General features: G+C 41.2%; 2 protein-coding genes across 9 annotated transcripts in view; both read left to right on the top strand.

The window, feature by feature from the left end:
- LOC129751373 (E3 ubiquitin-protein ligase RNF13) overlaps positions 1–15424 on the top strand; it is a 46809-nt gene extending 31385 nt beyond the window's left edge. For 6 of the 7 annotated variants that reach the window (XM_055746832.1, XM_055746833.1, XM_055746834.1 and 3 more), the window contains 6 exons: positions 2922–3091; positions 3158–3249; positions 3311–3510; positions 3627–3813; positions 3885–4431; positions 12741–15424. In XM_055746832.1, the coding sequence (XP_055602807.1) occupies positions 2922–3091; positions 3158–3249; positions 3311–3510; positions 3627–3813; positions 3885–4431; positions 12741–13167 (1623 nt within the window). In that variant the 3' untranslated portion in view covers positions 13168–15424. The remainder of the gene's footprint in view (positions 1–2921; positions 3092–3157; positions 3250–3310; positions 3511–3626; positions 3814–3884; positions 4432–12740) is intronic. The other variant, XM_055746838.1, reaches the window with a different exon arrangement.
- Positions 15425–16273: 849 nt separating this feature from the next.
- LOC129757456 (uncharacterized) lies at positions 16274–17686 on the top strand. 2 transcript variants are annotated; one of them, XR_008739708.1, is made up of 2 exons: positions 16274–16787; positions 16855–17686. XR_008739708.1 is itself a non-coding variant. In XM_055754686.1 (2 exons), the coding sequence occupies exons 1-2, from the start codon at positions 16712–16714 to the stop codon at positions 17296–17298; spliced, it is 516 nt and encodes a 171-aa protein (XP_055610661.1). In that variant the 5' UTR covers positions 16292–16711; the 3' UTR covers positions 17299–17673. The 2 variants fall into 2 exon arrangements, 1 of the variants encoding a protein (XP_055610661.1); XM_055754686.1 differs by having other exon boundaries at positions 16292–16783; positions 16855–17673.
- Positions 17687–17976: the final 290 nt, after the last annotated feature.

Below are 17976 nucleotides of genomic sequence, written 5' to 3'. Positions count from 1 at the left end.
CGTGTTTACTTGGTGTTCATTCTGGTGTGATCCAGCGGAACCTAAAAGGGGATTGAATGACGGTGTCAAGGTCGTCCGCAAATAGAATGAATAGCTTTGGTCCAAGAATACCACCTTGGGGAACACCTGGAGTGATCTCAAATCTGTTCGATTGTGTGGTTCAAATTATCGCGAACGCAGTGCGTTCTGTTGGCTATTAGAGAACCCATTGGTATAGCCAAGGCAGAAATCCCGTTATATTAAGCTTTTAGACTGCCTTTATACGTGAAACTTCATCGAACGCTTTACTAAAAACCTCGGCACTCGGCAACCCTTTCTTTTGTTTGGTTCCGACACTTGGAAGATGTTTGATAGATGTCTGGTCAACATGAAATGTCGTCAGTAATGTCTCCGTCGCTGGTGTTGACGAAAACTCCGGTTCGGGGATTCAGCGACATTAATCAGTATGGTCCTTAAAAAAGAGCAAAAATCTGTCATCAAGGTTCAAAAAACGCTTTTCTAGATTTTTACCTCATTCAGATAAAAAACTGTTTTTTTTTCATACAGGCATAAGGAGTTAATTTGGAAAAAATGAAACACATTGTTTCGTGAGTAACTTTTGAATGCATGGATGGAAATTGATGAAATTTTCAGTGAAAATACCTAGTAATGCAATTTGTACGTGCGCAAGATTTGGTGACAATCTGTCAAGTGATTTTTGAGATAGTGTCCAATACTGAAGTTCATTGACAATTTTTTTTTTGTTCAGGATCGAGAAAAATCCAGAAAAGTCCCAATGGAATACCCAAAAACAGCTGAAAATCAACTATTCGACCAAAGTTCACGTAGTAAATCGTTTAAGTAGTCCTAGAGGACCCAATAGTGAGCTAAAATTTGAATAAAAGTGAAGATTGTTGATTCCATTAAGTGAAAGGAATGTGAGGGGATTTTTCAAGCTCAATCCGAAATATGAATGAGGAAGTGATAAAAAAGTCATTTTTTTTACTGGTTCGTCTAGCTGACTTATTAATAGGCTTTACTTCATTTTACAAGGTAGAAAAGCTACCCACCAGTAAAATAAACAAAATCGTGCGCAATATATTTGGACTGCTTGTGAAGAGATATTTTGCAAAATGTCGTAATGGAAAGCAAGACGAACTCTTTAACGGTCACCTGGCACGTTTCCAACCAGAAATTTTTCGTTGACAAGTCTCGCCTGTATTTCCGGAGATAAACAAGGATAAAAAATTGAAAAATTTAATGTTTAGCACTTGAGGAGGCTAACGATCTGAGGAAACTGCAAATAACTGATTCTTTCATAACGATTGACAGGATGAATGGCTAAAAATCAAAGAAGACTGCCTCCAAATGCGACGGTTTTTTTCTGCAAAGCTCTTTAACAAGTTCCACAAAGTTAATACTCTATTGAGGTTGCATTTGGAATCGTGCCATTACGCAAAAACGGTGGTGGAGTGATATAAAGTCAAATATATTGTTTTTGTGCCGAAGGAGGACATTTGGCTAAATTTGTTATAACTTCAACCAAATTCAAAATTTTGAGTTATTTTGAAGATTAACATAATAAAAATAGCCTTGATTTATAAAAAGGTTGTTCATAGTATGCATTACAGATGGCGCACGTGTTGGCCAAAAATTGAAGTCGAAAATTTTCTTCATCGGACGCTATCTCAAAAACAACTAGACAAAGTATCACAAAAATTTGCATATGCTAACATTACATTACCAGGTAACTTCGCTGAAAATTTCATCAATTTTCATACATGCATTCAAAAGTTATTCACAAAACAAAGGGTTGCATTTTTAAGAATATACTCCTTAGAATACTAGCTAAGAACTGCTATAAAAAAGGGTTTGGATCCTGGGTATACTTCCATTTCTTGTTTTTCTTTGTACTTGAACTATTTCTGCAGTATCGATGATCTGCCCGCAGTTTTGGAAATAGGGACTATTCCATTTAAAAACAACGCGAGCTCAAGGTACAGTAGAACCCTAATCTGGACTTCAAAAGTCTCGTGTACTCAGCTTTAATCTTTCCTGTATCAACTACTCGCTCTGATGTATCCTTGCACAGCCCCCGCAGCTACACTCTATTTTTTCGGTCGGTTTATGTGTCCTATATTAGAATCCAGTTTCTGGGGGAAACTCCATATTATCCTGCATAGCCATCCTTTCTATGTCTACGTCACTATGTCACGGTTACGATTTAGGATTCCTTTTTCGAGAGCGTGTCTGCTGAATTCCCAGTTCATCTTTCTAATTTCAGACCTTTAATCGATTCAAGATAACTTCACATTCAAAATGCCCCTTTCGTATAAGTATGTCACTATTTGGGGCTCTGCAGGTTAAGAGCTCGATAACATGGTTCAGATCCGCAACTAGCCTTCAGTTATTTGTGACCCTCGAGAGTGCATTTCACCTAGTCCACAGTTCAATTTTAAGGTTTGGACCCTACAACAAAGTTTGTGTTTTTACAATACCTTTACTAGGTACTGAAATACCTGATCAGTTTAGATAAGCCTTAAGTCACTTCAAACTTCAAACTACTCAACAGGTGTTCATAGAAAGGTGATGTTCCCTTTCCCCCTTCCTACTCTGTTGTTCAATCGCATACACTGAAACTCTGGCAAATTAATTCTTTCTTCAAATGCTTGCTTATCAGATCCGGCTCGAAGGACCATTTTACTGTTTGGTATAATTGGAATGTTTGCCATGGATAGTTACTGTTCAAAGGAATAGTTCACTTTATCTGCAACTCTCTTATTTAGGAAGAAGTTTGGCAATAATCTTCCATAGTATTGAAAAAATATTTTTTCAACCATATTCCTGAACTTGATTCTAAAAGTAATAATAATAATAATTTAAGGCATATATATGAACAGTTGTACTCACTATATCCCATTTCTACCCGCAATCTTTCGCAGCAGCTGCTGGAAGAATTCCGCGACTTCCCGGCCACATTCGGCGAGGACATTCCGGAGAGTGGCATCAAGGTGCGAGCCGTCCGCGGTAAACCACATGATGGCTGCTCCAAGCTGGATCCACCGCCGGAAACCGAAAACGGTACCAGCCGCTTTGCGGTGATCATTGCGAGGTAATTTCATGCAATTTGCTACCAAAACTAGCATGGTTATTTTATTTGAAGATTTACTTCCCTTAGATACAACTGTTCTTTCGAGGAGAAGGTTCGCAATGCGCAGAATGCCGGCTATGCGGTGACGATTGTCCACAACGTTGGAAGCAATGATCTCGGTAGGATTCGTGTATGTTTTCAAAGGTAGACTTACATAACTTCGAATTTTAATTCTTTTAGAACACATGTCAGCCAACCATGCGGAGGATATCATCACGCCATCCGTTTTCATCGGCGAAACCAATGGCCTGTACATTATGGAAAACTATCTGTACCCGCTGTCGTACACCTTCATCATTACCGATGACGTCCCTTTCAACATAAACAACAATCTGATAATTCCATTTGCGATCGTCGTTGGACTGTGCTTCATTATAATGGTAATATTTTTTCTGGTTTTGGTTTTTCGCTGGATATGGGTTAAAATTCCGTTGGATCACCGTTTTTCTTTCAAAATCTCTTTCCCACAAATTTTGCTTGGTGGCGGGCTGTACAGGTGTGCTTTATGATCATCCGCTGCATCCGGGAGAGAAGGCGGCAGCAGCGTCATCGACTCCCGAATAGTGTATTGAGGAAGATTCCGATTGTCAAGTTCGCCAAGGGGATGCAGTACGACACATGTGCCATCTGTCTGGATGACTACGTGGACAACGAAAGGCTGCGAGTTCTTCCCTGTCATCATGGTGAGTTTGATAGAATTCTAAACCGTAAACCAAAGGCGAGATGTCACTGATCCTCAATCATTTACTTTCAGCCTATCACGTCAAGTGCATTGATCCATGGTTGACGAAAAACCGACGGGTGTGCCCGATCTGCAAACGGAAAGTGTTTGCCCGTGGTGAAAGGAGACCACCTCGCAGGCGTTCCTCGACCGATAGCATGTCGTCAACCGATGCCGATGAAAACTCTCCACTACTAAATCATACCCGGGACCCGGAAGTGGTAGATATGATGCGATCATTGAATAGCCTCGCTGGTGCAACTAGTCCCTCCCAGCAGCAACAGAGCTCGCAACCAGCGGCAGCGGCACCGCAGAGACAACCCCAAGATCAGCGACAGCGACGTCAACCGAACGAAGCACACGTGGTCAATATGACCTCGGACGACGAAGAGATGCTGGATGCCCAATCGCAGGTGCAACCGGGAGGTGGCGGTGTTCCGTGGCGGTTCAATCCGTTCGACCGTGTCAATCAGGCCGCGGGTCCAAGCAGCAACCTGGAGGCGGCGGCAGTAGGTGGATCACCGTACAGTCCGATCGGGGAGGATCAGGCGTCCACGTCCACGTGGCAGCGTTTCATGAGGTGAGATGGCCCTGGGACTTCTATTTCAACATTAATTAGGAAAACACGCTTTTTACAGGTATCGTAAACACGGCTTGTTGATCACTGAAAGAAAATTTAAAGAAGCCTAACATTGGGCAATAAATACCAAATGAGCTTGGGCTTTACGAAAATTAGGTGCGACATCCGTCAACAACTGAGCTACTCTTTTCTAGTACCATTATAAGAGTGCGGTAGCCGCGACGATTAAGGCCCCCTCTCACTAACCCAAATTTAGGAAAGATACTCCCGGTACAAAAAAAACTTTAAAAGTGTGGTAACGTCATTTTACCAACTGCATGGGGACTACGTATGTATACACCATAGGCCCTAAAGCTTCTTGGGTCTCTGACTTTGGTCTCATCAGGAGACTGTCCTAAAGTCTTACGTTGGATAGAAGGCCATACTCGAGCTTGTGCGCTCAATGACCGTACTCGCTAATGGATTCATATTAAGGTTTACAAGGTAAAGTCTTGTATTTTTCATTTCACTGATGGGATTGAACTCACTCTATTTACCCAAATACTTCTTGAATAATTAATCATCCCACACCGATCCTTACCTTATGCGGTATGCCCTTATGGGCCGGGTATTTATCCGCCTTTGTACGCAGCCGAGCTTCTATTGGTATCACTGTATGTGTTGTGCAGCACTTTGAGCAGTGGAGAGGAGAGACCTTTACTACTTGGAATGCTGTATTTTCTATCATAAAATCCTATTTATAGTAAAACCATCCCAATGGTTACATATCTAATGTTTATTTACTATGTGTATGTTGTTATTTGTCCCATCGATTGCTACGATGAAACAAATCTCAACACTCCTCCTCAACTTACACGTTCGCAGTCTCCTTACTGCCTTCGGCGGCTCCTCCTGCAGATGGGACGACTCCTCTTCAACGCACGCACTGGAAGACGCTCTCGCCCCTGTTACAACTCGATGACCTTCCATGGCACCAGTTCGACGACCTCCACTGGGATCTAGCACGACGATCTTCTAGTGGCTTTCTGTCCGACGACCTCCCAATGCTGGCCCGACGACCTTCCATGGCTCTGGTCTCGGTGCTCTTCCTACGGCTCGAAGCTTCTTTTCCCCCTCGACGGCTTTCCTGAGGCCCGACGCATCTAGTGGTCTCGCTCGACGACCTTTACTTGGCTTTCCAGTCCGACGACCTTCCATGGCACTGGTGTGACGACCTTCCGTGGTACCCCGCTCGTAAGCCCTCCAGCGGCTCCTGGCCCGACGACCACCACCTGGTTCCTGACTTGACGACGTTCTATGATAACGGAAGCCAACCTTCCATGGGTTTCGGTACGATAATCTACCAATGAATCTGGCCCGACTACTGCTTCGTTGCCCAGCGGCCTTCCATGGCACTGGTCCGACGACTTTAGTGGCTCGACGCTCTTATTTTGACCCGGTGCCTCACCAATGGCAAGAAGACCCTCCGCTGGCTCTCGACTCACCGATCTTCTAAGGATCCGACCAAACGACCTTCCGTGGCACCTGTCCAATGACCTCCCGTGTTTCCTGGCTTGTCGACCTCCACCTGGCTTCTCAATTCGATGATCTTCCGACGATGCATCGACGACCTTTCAGGGGCTCTGCCTCATGCCTCGATGACCTCCCATTGGTTCCTGATTCGTTGTTCTTCCGGCTTCGGCTCGCACTTCTTGCCACTGTTGATTCCGCTTCTCCTCCTTTCCACTAGTGCTGGGCCCATAACCTGTTGTGCAGCACTTTGGGCAGTGGAAAGGAGAGGCCTATATTACTTGGAGGTAGAATTTCGAATACTTTATTTTCTATCTTAACCTTCCAAAGCCGTTCGCTAAATATCCGTTTCGGGGAAATATGAGTTGTAATTTGATTTCGTTCTCCTGGCTGTAAATGTTAACCGATTTTGATGATATTATATTCATTGTGTAGGTAATTTATTCTAATTACTCAACATTTCAAAATAAAGTCGATATGTATTACCAGGTTTTCAGAAACTGGTTCAGAAAGTTAAAAGTCCGAAAAATCAATTTTATTTTTGAAATACTCATAACTTCTGACAGCTTTTCTGTATTTAATTATTTCATTGATGTTTGAAATTGTCAAGAATCCATCTATCCGACAATGTATAGATATGTTGGGGTCCAATGAAAATTTTTACCGCTATGACAGATCTTCCGGTAGAAAAAAGTCTTACTTTAAAAAAACAACATCCAGTTTTGGCTTTGCTTAGCTGTATTTCATTTCTCAATGAACCGATTTTAAAAACTCAAATTTTAGTTTTTTGGCGTTAATTTGATCATTATTTTCATAGAACATACTTGGTCTGTCAAAACTACCAGTTCATCAGTATATTGGAATGATGATAATGATGGTTGAAATGTGCGCTTCGGGTCATATTGACCCGAACGGCTTTGGAGGGTTAACATCATATTTAAAATAAAACTATCCCTATGGTAAATATCTAATTGTTTATTTATTATGTGTATGTTGTTATTTGTCCCATCGATTGCTACGATGAAACAAATCTCAACAGTATGACTAGTCTAGGCGCAATTTCCAGGCTGGTCCTAGGTTTCGAAAGCTTGACGAAACAACACTCGAAATTAGAGAAGAGGAAGGAGCTTCGTGGAAGAAAAAAATCTGGGCAAAACCGGATACGGTGGACAAAATTTTGAACCGGAAAGTCATGCGTGCTTACGCCAGTAAGTAAACAGCCTCAGTTGAGGATGTGGCCAAAACTGTGGATCCCTTCTCAGCACTGTCTATCGTAACCAAGGTAAAATTGGGTCAAAAGACATATAAGAAGCAGAAGAATCCGAAGACGAGTCAAAAACAAGCTGCTTCCATCAAACCAAGAGCCCGTAAATTAAATGATCAGGTGCTGTGTGGGAACCGGCGTGTTTTATCATCGACGACGAAACCTATTGCAAGTTTGATTACAAAACGCTTCCAAATGAACAGTATTATATCGTTAGGGATGGCCAAAGTAATGACGAGATGGATACATTAATTTTCATCGAAAAATTATTTAGTTAAAGTGGCAATGGTTTGGCAAGGCTTATGTGAGTATGGTAGGCTTTCCAAGCCGTTCGTGACCACTGATCGTCCGAGAGTGCCTGAATCGTTCCCAATATCCACAAGCATAATCACCCAGTACTATTTGGCATCGGTTCAATTTTCAAAAGACACACTGCCTTGGTACAAATACAATAAAGTCCAGATCGTACCGAAGGAGATGAATCTACCAAACTGTCCTCAAGCGAGACCGATTGAATTTTTGTGGGCCCTTACCAAATTGTATTAGAGAAACCAGGTGAAGCCTGCAGATTCAGTTAAAAACTTTGCAAAAGACTAGAAAAATGGGGAAAAAATCATCGCAAATCAGTATGTGCTGAAGCTTATGAGCAGTCTTCGATCAAAAATTCGATCACTGGTCTACGATTGATGGGAATCTAATTTCTTTATTCATTCACTGTAAAAGAGGACTATAGAGAACATAAAATTGGAAAAAAAATCAAATTTCATTTTAAATTGTGCATAGAAATAATGGGACACCCTATATCCTCTATTGCCTCAGCAGCTCGTAGCTGGACGATTTTTGTCGAATCACTCGTCCAGACTTGGTCCACAAAAACTACTAACTGCAGCATCCCCATTTCTCCATCCTCTGCTTGTTATGGGCTGATATAACCTTACGATTCTAGAAGCAACTTTCCATCGGTTTTGCACATATCTGTCGGTATCCCCATTTTTAACAAGCGACGATGCAATCGCTGGCTCTATCAGCCCTATTGATGGCAGTAGTCCCACTTCGCTTTGGTGTACAGCTGAATAGAGGCCTTCGCTGCAATATTCGGGATACAAATAAAGTCTTCTCAACCTTGTACTTTTGGTTTTTCGACTGCCGTTGACCTGATTCCAATTTCAGGGGTACCACAAGGCAGTAATTTAAGCCCACTTTTGTTCACGCTGTTCTGCAATGTTATAAACATGCTTCTTGTTGGCTGTGGAGTACTCCTGCTGGTTATCACGAATTACAACAATTCCTTTATGCAACTGCAAAGTGGCAAAATGATTCTTTCACCTTTACAAACAGAACGTCGAACGTATCTGCAAGTGAAAGTCAGTCGTGCGATAAATTCCTTTGACTGCACGTTCCAAAAAATTCGACGGTTCTCCGAAGTTAGGCTCACTTGCAAGTCTTGGTGCTGTGAACCTACCCCCCCGCCCGATCATGCTAAAAATGCGACTTTTGATAAATCCTTTTCTCGCAGCCTTTCCAAAGTTTGCTCAATCACTAATCCTGAAGACGACATTATTATCATCGGAGATTTCAATCTGCCTGATTTAAAGTGGTGCTCCTCCCAAAGCAGCTTCTTGTTTGCTGACACGGAAAGATCTTCGTTCACGTTGCCCTCCAACATCATCCTCGACGCTCTAAGTACGGCCACTCTCCGGCAAATCAACAACATCGTGACCGAAAATGGCCGTACGCTCGATATCTGTTTTGTTAATGACTGGTCTCTTTCACCAACAATCGAAGAATCTCCTGAGCCTCTGGTCAAGTCCGTCCGTAACCACCCCACTTTGCTGCTTTCGCTCGATATTTTCGGAATTGTCGCCGTTACCGAAAAACCGGCCTCCTTCTTCCACGACTTTAAAAGTGCCGATTTTTCTGCGATTTTTCAAACTCTGGACACCATCAACTGGGAATCTGAACTGGACCCTTCTGATCCACACGCTGCTGCTGTTAAGTTTACTCACATTGTCAACTACACTATCGATCGCCATGTGCCGAAACGCTTTGCAGTCTCAAATCTACGAGCACCTTGGGTCACGAAAGAGTTGCGGCAAATGAAAACGCTGAAGAATAAAGCCCTCCGTTATTACACCAGGCACAAGACTATTCAGGCCAAAAATCTGTATCGCAAACTTAACTCAGCCTATAAAATACTAAGCACGCGTTGCTACCTAATCCGGATTCAACGTGGTTTTAAAACCAAACCTAAATCCTTCTGGCAGTACATCAAGGATCAACGGAAGGAATCCGGCTTACCATCATACATGTTCTTGGATGATACGTCGGCGACATCGGATCGTGAAATCTGTAATCTCTTCGCACAGAAATTCCGTAGTATTATCGACTCTGGCTCAATATCCTCGGAGCAGTTAAATAGTGCAACAAGCAACGTCTCTCATTTGAGCACTTCAGTTAATAATTTCGCAGTCGACGAAGATACCGTCTTGAAGGCTTCCGTGAAGCTGAAACACAGTTATTCTGCAGGACCGGACGGTATACCAGCCACTTTTTTGAAGCGCTGCATATCACATATGCTAACACCTATAAAACGAATCTTCCAAGCATCGCTCAACACGTCTACGTTCCCCTCTATATGGAAAGAAGCCTACATGTTTCCGGTCTACAAGAAAGGCGACAGGAGGAATGCCAACAACTATCACGGTATTTCTGCCTTATGCGCTATTGCCAAGTTATTTGAGCTGATTGTTTTAGACCCTATCTTCTCGTAATGCAAACCATATTTTTCTTATGATCGACATGGCTTTATGCCTCAGCGCTCTACGACCACAAACCTGCTGGCGTTCACGTCTAAGGTGCAAGACAGTTTTGCTTCAGGATTCCAAACAGACGCCATCTACACCGACCTGTCAGCCGCTTTCGACAAAGTGAACCATGAAATTGCTATCGCCAAACTCGATCGCATTGGTTTTTGTGGGTCTCTACTGGAATGGTTTCGCAGCTACCTGGTAGGTCGGAAACTTATTGTCCGAACGACAGATTCCTCCTCTAATCAGTTTTTCGCGAACTCTGGAGTGCCTCAAGGGAGCTATTTAGGACCAATACTATTCTTGATTTATTTCAACGACGTGCTGCTGCTCCTCGATGGACCAAAATTAGCTTACGCAGACGACCTGAAGTTGTTTTATCCCATCTCCGGCCCTGACGACCTGAAGTTGTTTTATCCCATCTCCTCATGGCGCAAGACTTCAAAGATATTTACTGTTTGAAGTGTCTTTATTGCAGTTTAGTTCGTTCGATCTTTGAATACGCCTCTGCTATCTGGTGCCCTTATAACCAAAACGGCTCCGAGCGTATTGAGGCTATCCAACGGCGCTTTATGAGATTCGCCCTTCGACACCTGAGCTGGCAAGACCCGTTCCGACTTCCCAGCTACGAGAGCCGCTGTCGCTTAATCGACATCGACACGCTGCAAGCCCGCAGGACCGCCGCACGAGCCTCTGTCGTAGCTGATTGTCCCGCACTTTTGGAAGGTCTTCAACTCATCATACGACCACGTGGTTTGAGAAATCGTGATTTCCAGCTCTACGTCCCTCTTTGTTTGAATAATTATGGTGCGAACACAGCACTTATTGGTGTAATCAAGACATTCAACCGCTACTCCGAACCTTTTGATTTTGACGTTTCGAGGGATGCATTCCGAAAAAAATCTTAAAGCTTTAATTTTTGTGTAGACAATTGTGTTTGTAGTGTCATTAATTTTAATTTTTATTTTTTTTCGTTAGGATCAATATGTGATCTGTTGATGTACCATAAATTATAACAATAAGAAGAAAAAAATCCGAAGATGAAATCACTTGAGCCGAAGAGAAAGAACCATTTCCGGAGATTGCGACATGTCTGCAAGTTGCTTGGTTGCTGCGTGGTGATGCGATGTACGTTTGCAAACTTGCAAGTTGCAGAACGCTAGAGTCCTTCTTGTGCAGTTCGATTCGGTCCACGACGAAGTATGTCTGCAATTTGCAACTTACTGAATCCAAACGTTCGACTCGTTCTTGTGTGGCTCGGTTCGTTCCACCAACCTAGGCCAAGCCCACGAAGGAAGAAAGTAATACCAAAATGACAACCATACTTTTAGTTAAAGTTCGGCAACGAACGCGTGCAGATTCTATCCGCATGACGCTCGAAAGGATATGCAGGTGCCTGCGTGCTCGGTTCGTTTCTTACTAAGACGATTTCGAAAGGAATTGGTGCCCAAACAAGGGTGATAGAGATGAATCAACAATTTAAGGGGAGATCCCCTTAAACCTCCCATCGTATGCTTAGCGTTGTGCTTTCCAGGGCTTTCCCAAACTTTCGAATCTTAATTCCATCGGCCCCTCGTAGGCTCATCGTCATAGGTCGTAATACGTAATGATCCAGAAGACTGGCCCAAGTATCGACCACGTTGAACGACTAGCGTTTCCCACATCTCGCTTTACTATACCCCGTAAAAGTAATCCCCCCTGTAATCGCTCGAGATATTACACCGAAAATAATTTTCACTTTAAAGGTAAGTGACATCTGGAGTGAATTTGCGCCATACGTAAATTCATGTGAATTTTAAGTGACCGGTCAAGTGAAATCACTTAAGTGAGCGATCAAGTGAATTTCAAGTGAATGGCAAAGTCAATTTCAAATGTTTGCTCAGGTCATTAATATCTTTCAATTGTAGTGGTTTTTAGGTGAAATTTCGGAATATCAAACATTAATCAACTTTGTTTCTACAAAACAATTATTTATTAAAAAATACAACGTAAAAAACGTCACTTTTTCTTCTTCAAAAAGATTTTTCGGCTTCGAAAAATCATTGACTTCCTCACTTTGACGAGACATTCGGGTTGATCTTTTCTGAAATAATAATTAAAAAATAAAATAAATTTAACTAGTATTTATTGTTTTGCATGATACTTACTTTAATTGCACTTGAATATTTCCAAAACAAATCATCATCGGAAAACGTATCCGAAACCTGATTGCTTTAAAAAGGGTCTCTGCGACGTGTTAACTGGTTCACACGATGTTTCTGTCGGTCGACCTATGGAAAATATCATTGTTTAATAACATATAAATTACTTTAATTCTGCATCTACCAACTCAAACAAACCTCTGTTGTTTCTTTTCCAAACAACAATGAAACAATCAATACTGACATTGTTGACATTCGCTATGCAAAAAATCACTTGAATTTTAAGTGAGCGGCAAGTGAATATTGGCTTAAGTGACCGGTCAAGTGGATTTCAAGTGAGCATCGAAGACATTCAATGCCGGTCACTTAAAACTCAAGTGATGGGCTAGTGTATATTGATTCGGTCACTTAAAACTTAAGTGAGAGGCAAGTGAAATGTACATGAGCCACTTGAAATGAAGAAATTCACTGCGTTTTCACTTTTAAGTGAATCTTCTAGTGTTTTTTAAGTGTGAATTTGGGTTCAGTGTAGAATTCACCGGCAATTCAATTTCAAATGAACTCACGCCCCATTTTTTCTTCTTCCAGCAAGCTACGTTTCTACCGTCGCTCGGAGCCGACCCAGGATGACATCTCGGACGAGGACGACGTCGATCCGGTCACGACGCCCGAAGCCAGCAGTCGCATTCCGGTGAACAGCGCCGCCACCAGCAGCAATAACATCCTCAACATCAACTTGGCCGGATCGTTCCACGGGGAGGAAACCACGGACGACGAACTGGTCGGAGCCAGCATCCGGGCCGACGCCAAACGTCGCCAAATTCGCTCGGCCCCGAATCTTCCGTCCACGTCCAGAGGAAGTGCTGGTGCTGCTGCTGCTGGCGGAGCCGGACGTCTCGGCGTTGCCGCCCTGCCGAACGTTAATTTTGATCCCAGCCAACCGTTCGATGGGCAGCCATCGTCATCGTCCGGGCGGCGATCGAATCGCTCCGGCGGTGAAAACTATCCGGTGTAAATAGTAGTCCTTAGCGCTTAATAAACACACGAACGGGAGAAGGTAAGTCCATAACTGTTGTCACCATAACTTTTATTTTTAATCAATGGAATGATTCAACGTTTTGATAAAAACTAACGCAGATACATGATACATTATGTGTGAGGCACGAGTCAAACAAAAATTTGAATATGGTTTGGCGATAGGGAAATCATGATCGTTGAATAAAACATAATTACGTGATATGCGATGCTTAGATTTGTGTCAGTACCTTCGATAGCGGTTCTAGTTTTAGATTTCTGATAAGAAAAGAGCAAAAAAAATGTAAGGTACACCGGGGCAAGTGCAAACGGTTTTCACCATAGTTCAACTTTCACATGTCCTAGAAAAATATGTATATGTTCAAAAATTATCAATTAACGTTCGTTGCATCACTAAAATAGTTCTCAACAAATTCCCGTTGGAAGTGAAAAATTAAAAAATGTTGGTAAAAAGTAACGGTGCTTTTGTGAAAAAATTTCAGAATTTGCACTTGCCCCGTTTATGGGGGCAAGTGCAAACGCAATACTTTTTCCAAACTAATTGACAGATGAGTCAGTGTATCGGTCTTGAAATGAATTGAATACATGTTCCGGTACGTTTTGTCAACTTTGATTAATATGTTTGCTGTTTTCTTGCAATATTGATAACTTTTTGAAACTCCATTTTTGGTGACTGTTGTTTTAAGCAAAAAACCTTCATTTACTAAGGCATTACGGAACTTTGAACATCCGCTTCAGATACAACACTTTGGATACCCCTTCTGACCATTTTAATATAATGCTGAACCATTTTGGTGATGAATTTTCTGAAATGGCTGATGTTGCATGGCTTAAAGGTGCGTTTGCACTTACCCCGGTAGTGTCGTTTGCACTTGCCCCACAGTGTGGGTTGACAAGAGCGAATATTATTTTCACAACTTTCGGGGTGTACTGAAAATTTATCATAAATTTTCTGCTTTCACTTGAATATCGGTCTCAAACACTCACCTTTCAACGAAAATTCGGATTTAAATGCCCTTTTTTGTACGCAAAATAGGCAAAACAAAAACACACTGTTCATGTCTAGTACGTACTTGAATTCGCGTGTGATCGAACAGTGCCGTGTTTTTAGTGAAAAATTTAAAGAAAGTTTAGTTTATCTATGTCAGATTGTTTGTTTGGGTCTAAACAACAATTTCTAGAAGAAGAAATATTTTTTACTTTTTTTGTAACAGAGAAAAGTTGAACGTTTGCACTTGCCCCGAGTTTGCACTTGCCCCGGTGTACCTTATAGAATAATAATTGGAAACTTTACTTTTACACTATTAATGGAGGATTGTCAGATTAAACTAGAAGAAAAAAGCAAACCTGAATATTCCAAGCTGATTGGAACAAAAACAACCTATCTAAATGTGATTGGATTTTTTTCAAAAATCATCAAACTCTCATGCATCATTTTATTTCGAGGAAATTACTCCTAACGGTATTATTGTGCGCGCGAAACATTTGTTTGTCTTCTCCTTAGCAAGTGATCCATACTTCTGCAATGGAGCTCGCTTTAATACTGGATGGTACCATCATAACATTTACACTATTCTTTAAAATAATCTAACAATACAAGGAAAAAAACAGTTACAATTAATTAAGCCTTTGGTATACACATACATATTGTTTGATGAAAATGTTAGCCATTAGTTAATCTTATATCCAGAAGGACATTGATTTAGAAGCAAATATAGTGTGAAACAAAGTCATTCGTAGCAGTAGAAAATTTTTCGCATAAACCGCGATTAACTAAGAAAAACAAAACAAATCCCGAACCCACACAGTTTCCGATGGAGGTCACAAACGCGCTAGCATCGTTTTGAAAAAAAAAGTGACCTCATATACTAGTACATTAGTCGAAAAATTTGTGTAACTGAAACAATATTGATGAAAAAAGCAAAAATCGAATACGTACTACCAACCAACCAACTGCCATTCGCTGCCGGATGGTTTGTGCTAAAGTGTTTCGACGAAGTTGGAAGGTGGAAGATTTGAACAACAAAAAAAAAACTAAAAAAAAGTTAAAGCAACATATAGTGAGTTCTGTTCTCGTCCTTCCCGAATAACTATACCTAATTATAGAGATGATGTTTGCAGAGCGAGCGGAGCGCGCATACCATACATATGTAATACCTACCAAACTATTCAATAAGAATTATTCTTACAAGTAAGGCGAGCGATCCTGGAGAGGAATAAATTAAATTTTGACTGAATGATACCGGTGTAAGCTTTGGTGTGGTGAAAGATATCACAGCTTAATTTAGTCGTTATCGTAACTGTATTCTTAGATAAAAAGGTCCTTTTTACTATCCCTTTTGAGAGTTTGATCTCTACATTTTCATAAAACCAAGAAAAAACGGAATTTACTGTCACACAGAATCTAGGTCAGATTATGAGAAACTCGATTTTAGACACGTACATCGTTTTGGATGAATGTTGCCTTGAAGAACAAGAAAAAGCATGGCTTTATAGTAAGGACCTACTTTTTTAGGCACGCATCATTCATCACCACGCAGTAAAAAAAAAATCAAGCACTTTGTGGTCATTATAGCAAGTAATGGTTCGCTGAGGTACTTCTTGAGGCAATTGAAACGGTTTTTACAATCTACAATCTATTAATCAGATAAAAAATAATCTGGAGATTTGGGAAAGGCCATGTTCTGAACAATACTTGGACGTTGTTTGCGTGGTTTCTTCAGACGCTTCTCAACAAAAATTTTCTAATGTTGCTCTTCAAGCCAAAAAGTAAAAGGTTTGCGCCCTGCGGGATATTTTATGGGGGATTTTGACGAATCAATGTGTTTAAAATCTGCCTCGATGTAGGATCCTCACCCTGTCCAATCTTCGTCATTAGAATAAATTATCACTTGAAGGCGGTCTTGCAAACTCGAACAGCTGAATTTGGATCATTGATCGCCGCTTGGATATACATACTCGGATTTTACTTAGCATGAGATATCCGAAACACTGGGGCAAGAGCAAACTTGGGGCAAGTGCAAACGCTCAACTTTTCTTGGCCTCAAAAAATGTATAAAATATTTCTTCTATACGAAACTGTTTATTGGACGCAAATTAACAATCTGATAGAGATAAACAAAACTTTTATGACATCAGACATCCAAAACACGGCACTGTTTGTGTACATACTAAGTATTCCAAGTGCGTACAATACTTAAAATGACTGGCTTTATTTTCGTAATTTTGGGTATAAAACAAGGTTTTAAAATCCACTTTTTTCTAGTAAAGTGAGTATTTCGGGTTGATTTTCAATTTGGAGTAGAAATTTGTTGATAAATTTTCCGAGCATCCGGACAATGATGAAAATTATGATCGCTGTTGTCATCGCGTACTGTGGGGCAAGTGCAAACGATACTACCGGAGTAAGTGTAAACGCTCCTTTTTTGTAATATATCGCTCTTTTCAGAACCCCGTTTCCATTATGGTTCAAAATTATATAAGGAAGACCAGGAGGGCTCAATATTCGGAAGAGGATATGAGGAATGCTCTTAATTCCATGCAAACTGAAGGCCTCTCATCAAAAGCAGCTGCCACAAAATTTGGAATTCCAAAAAGTAGGTAAGAATTCGATATCTGCAAAAATAATGTATCAGCTTTTATATCCTATTTTATTTTCCATTTCTAGTTAGACGATGAGCCGGAAGTGCGTATACGCGCCTCATGTTGGTTGCGAATATTGAATTACGGTGGTACAATCTACATGGAGGCGGTCAACGACCACTTTCGGGAACTGAATATTTCACCCACCATTATTCCATCATTACCATCTGCCACACGAACATCTGGGCCACTAGCAATACTATCATCTGCGTCACATGCAATACTAACATCTGCGCCAACACCATCTTCTGCACCACCAACATGTGCACCGTCATCGGCATCACCAGCACCATCTCGTTCGGAGTCAAAGACACCATTAGAAAATTCAACTCCCGAATCTCAACTCATGACGCCACCAAAGGATGATGACCCATTCGTCGAATCAGGTTCAGCTACGAAGTGGCGTCGGTGTGGACGATGTTTGGCATTGTTTGAGGACATACACAATGAACGCCCAATGCGTTGTTAAGTGCGAGGAGTGCAAAGGAATGTTCACGAACTCGTATACGCTTGCCCGCCACCAAGAACAAATACATTCCGCAAAAAAACACGTCAACAATTGTCAAAACGGTGGCGACAGACAGGAGATTGAGCGATAATATTTCGAGAGAATCGCCAAATCCGGTCAAAAATGAAGAAATGGCCATTTCTCATCATTTAGGAAGGCAAAGTTAATTTTGTTAAATGATTTTCTTACATTTTTTTTTAATTTTACAGTTAACTTTGTTAACTTTGTGAGAACATAGAATCATAGTAACATAGAAATATGAAATAGAAAAAAATTATGTGAAATCTTATTTCGACACATGCAGGAATCAATATTATCATTTTTCATTTTATTTCAATTAATATTATGTATTGACAAATTCACAAAATAAAGTGCAATAAATGATTAACCAAAAAGTTTTTTGTAGTGCCTAAATAGCTCTGACGCTTAAAAGGAAATGTAGGTGGATAGTTTTAGATATTTATAGTTTAGAGTAGTCAGCATAGAGTAGTAAGCGATCTTGAGACGCTATTCCACACTTGGAGACAGCTCGTCTCGAGACGATCTCAGCGTGTCCCATTGTATTCGGGAGACACTGAGACTGTCTCAGGTCTTCAACAAGATATCAGTTGCCCCGGTGTACTTTAATTCAAAGTTAGA

This window comes from Uranotaenia lowii, chromosome 3 (assembly GCF_029784155.1).
Source record: "Uranotaenia lowii strain MFRU-FL chromosome 3, ASM2978415v1, whole genome shotgun sequence".
NCBI classification, from domain to species: Eukaryota; Metazoa; Arthropoda; class Insecta; order Diptera; family Culicidae; genus Uranotaenia; species Uranotaenia lowii.
Note: the sequence above shows the minus strand (reverse complement) of the source record. Positions and strands in the feature narration are given on the sequence as shown.

Bases quoted from the DNA above. Each gene is read 5' to 3' on its own strand.
- LOC129757456 (XM_055754686.1), top strand. From the start codon at position 16,712: ATGCTCTTAATTCCATGCAAACTGAAGGCCTCTCATCAAAAGCAGCTG. The intron at 16,784-16,854 runs GTAGGTAAGAAT...TTCCATTTCTAG, and splicing joins AAAATTTGGAATTCCAAAAA to TTAGACGATGAGCCGGAAGT.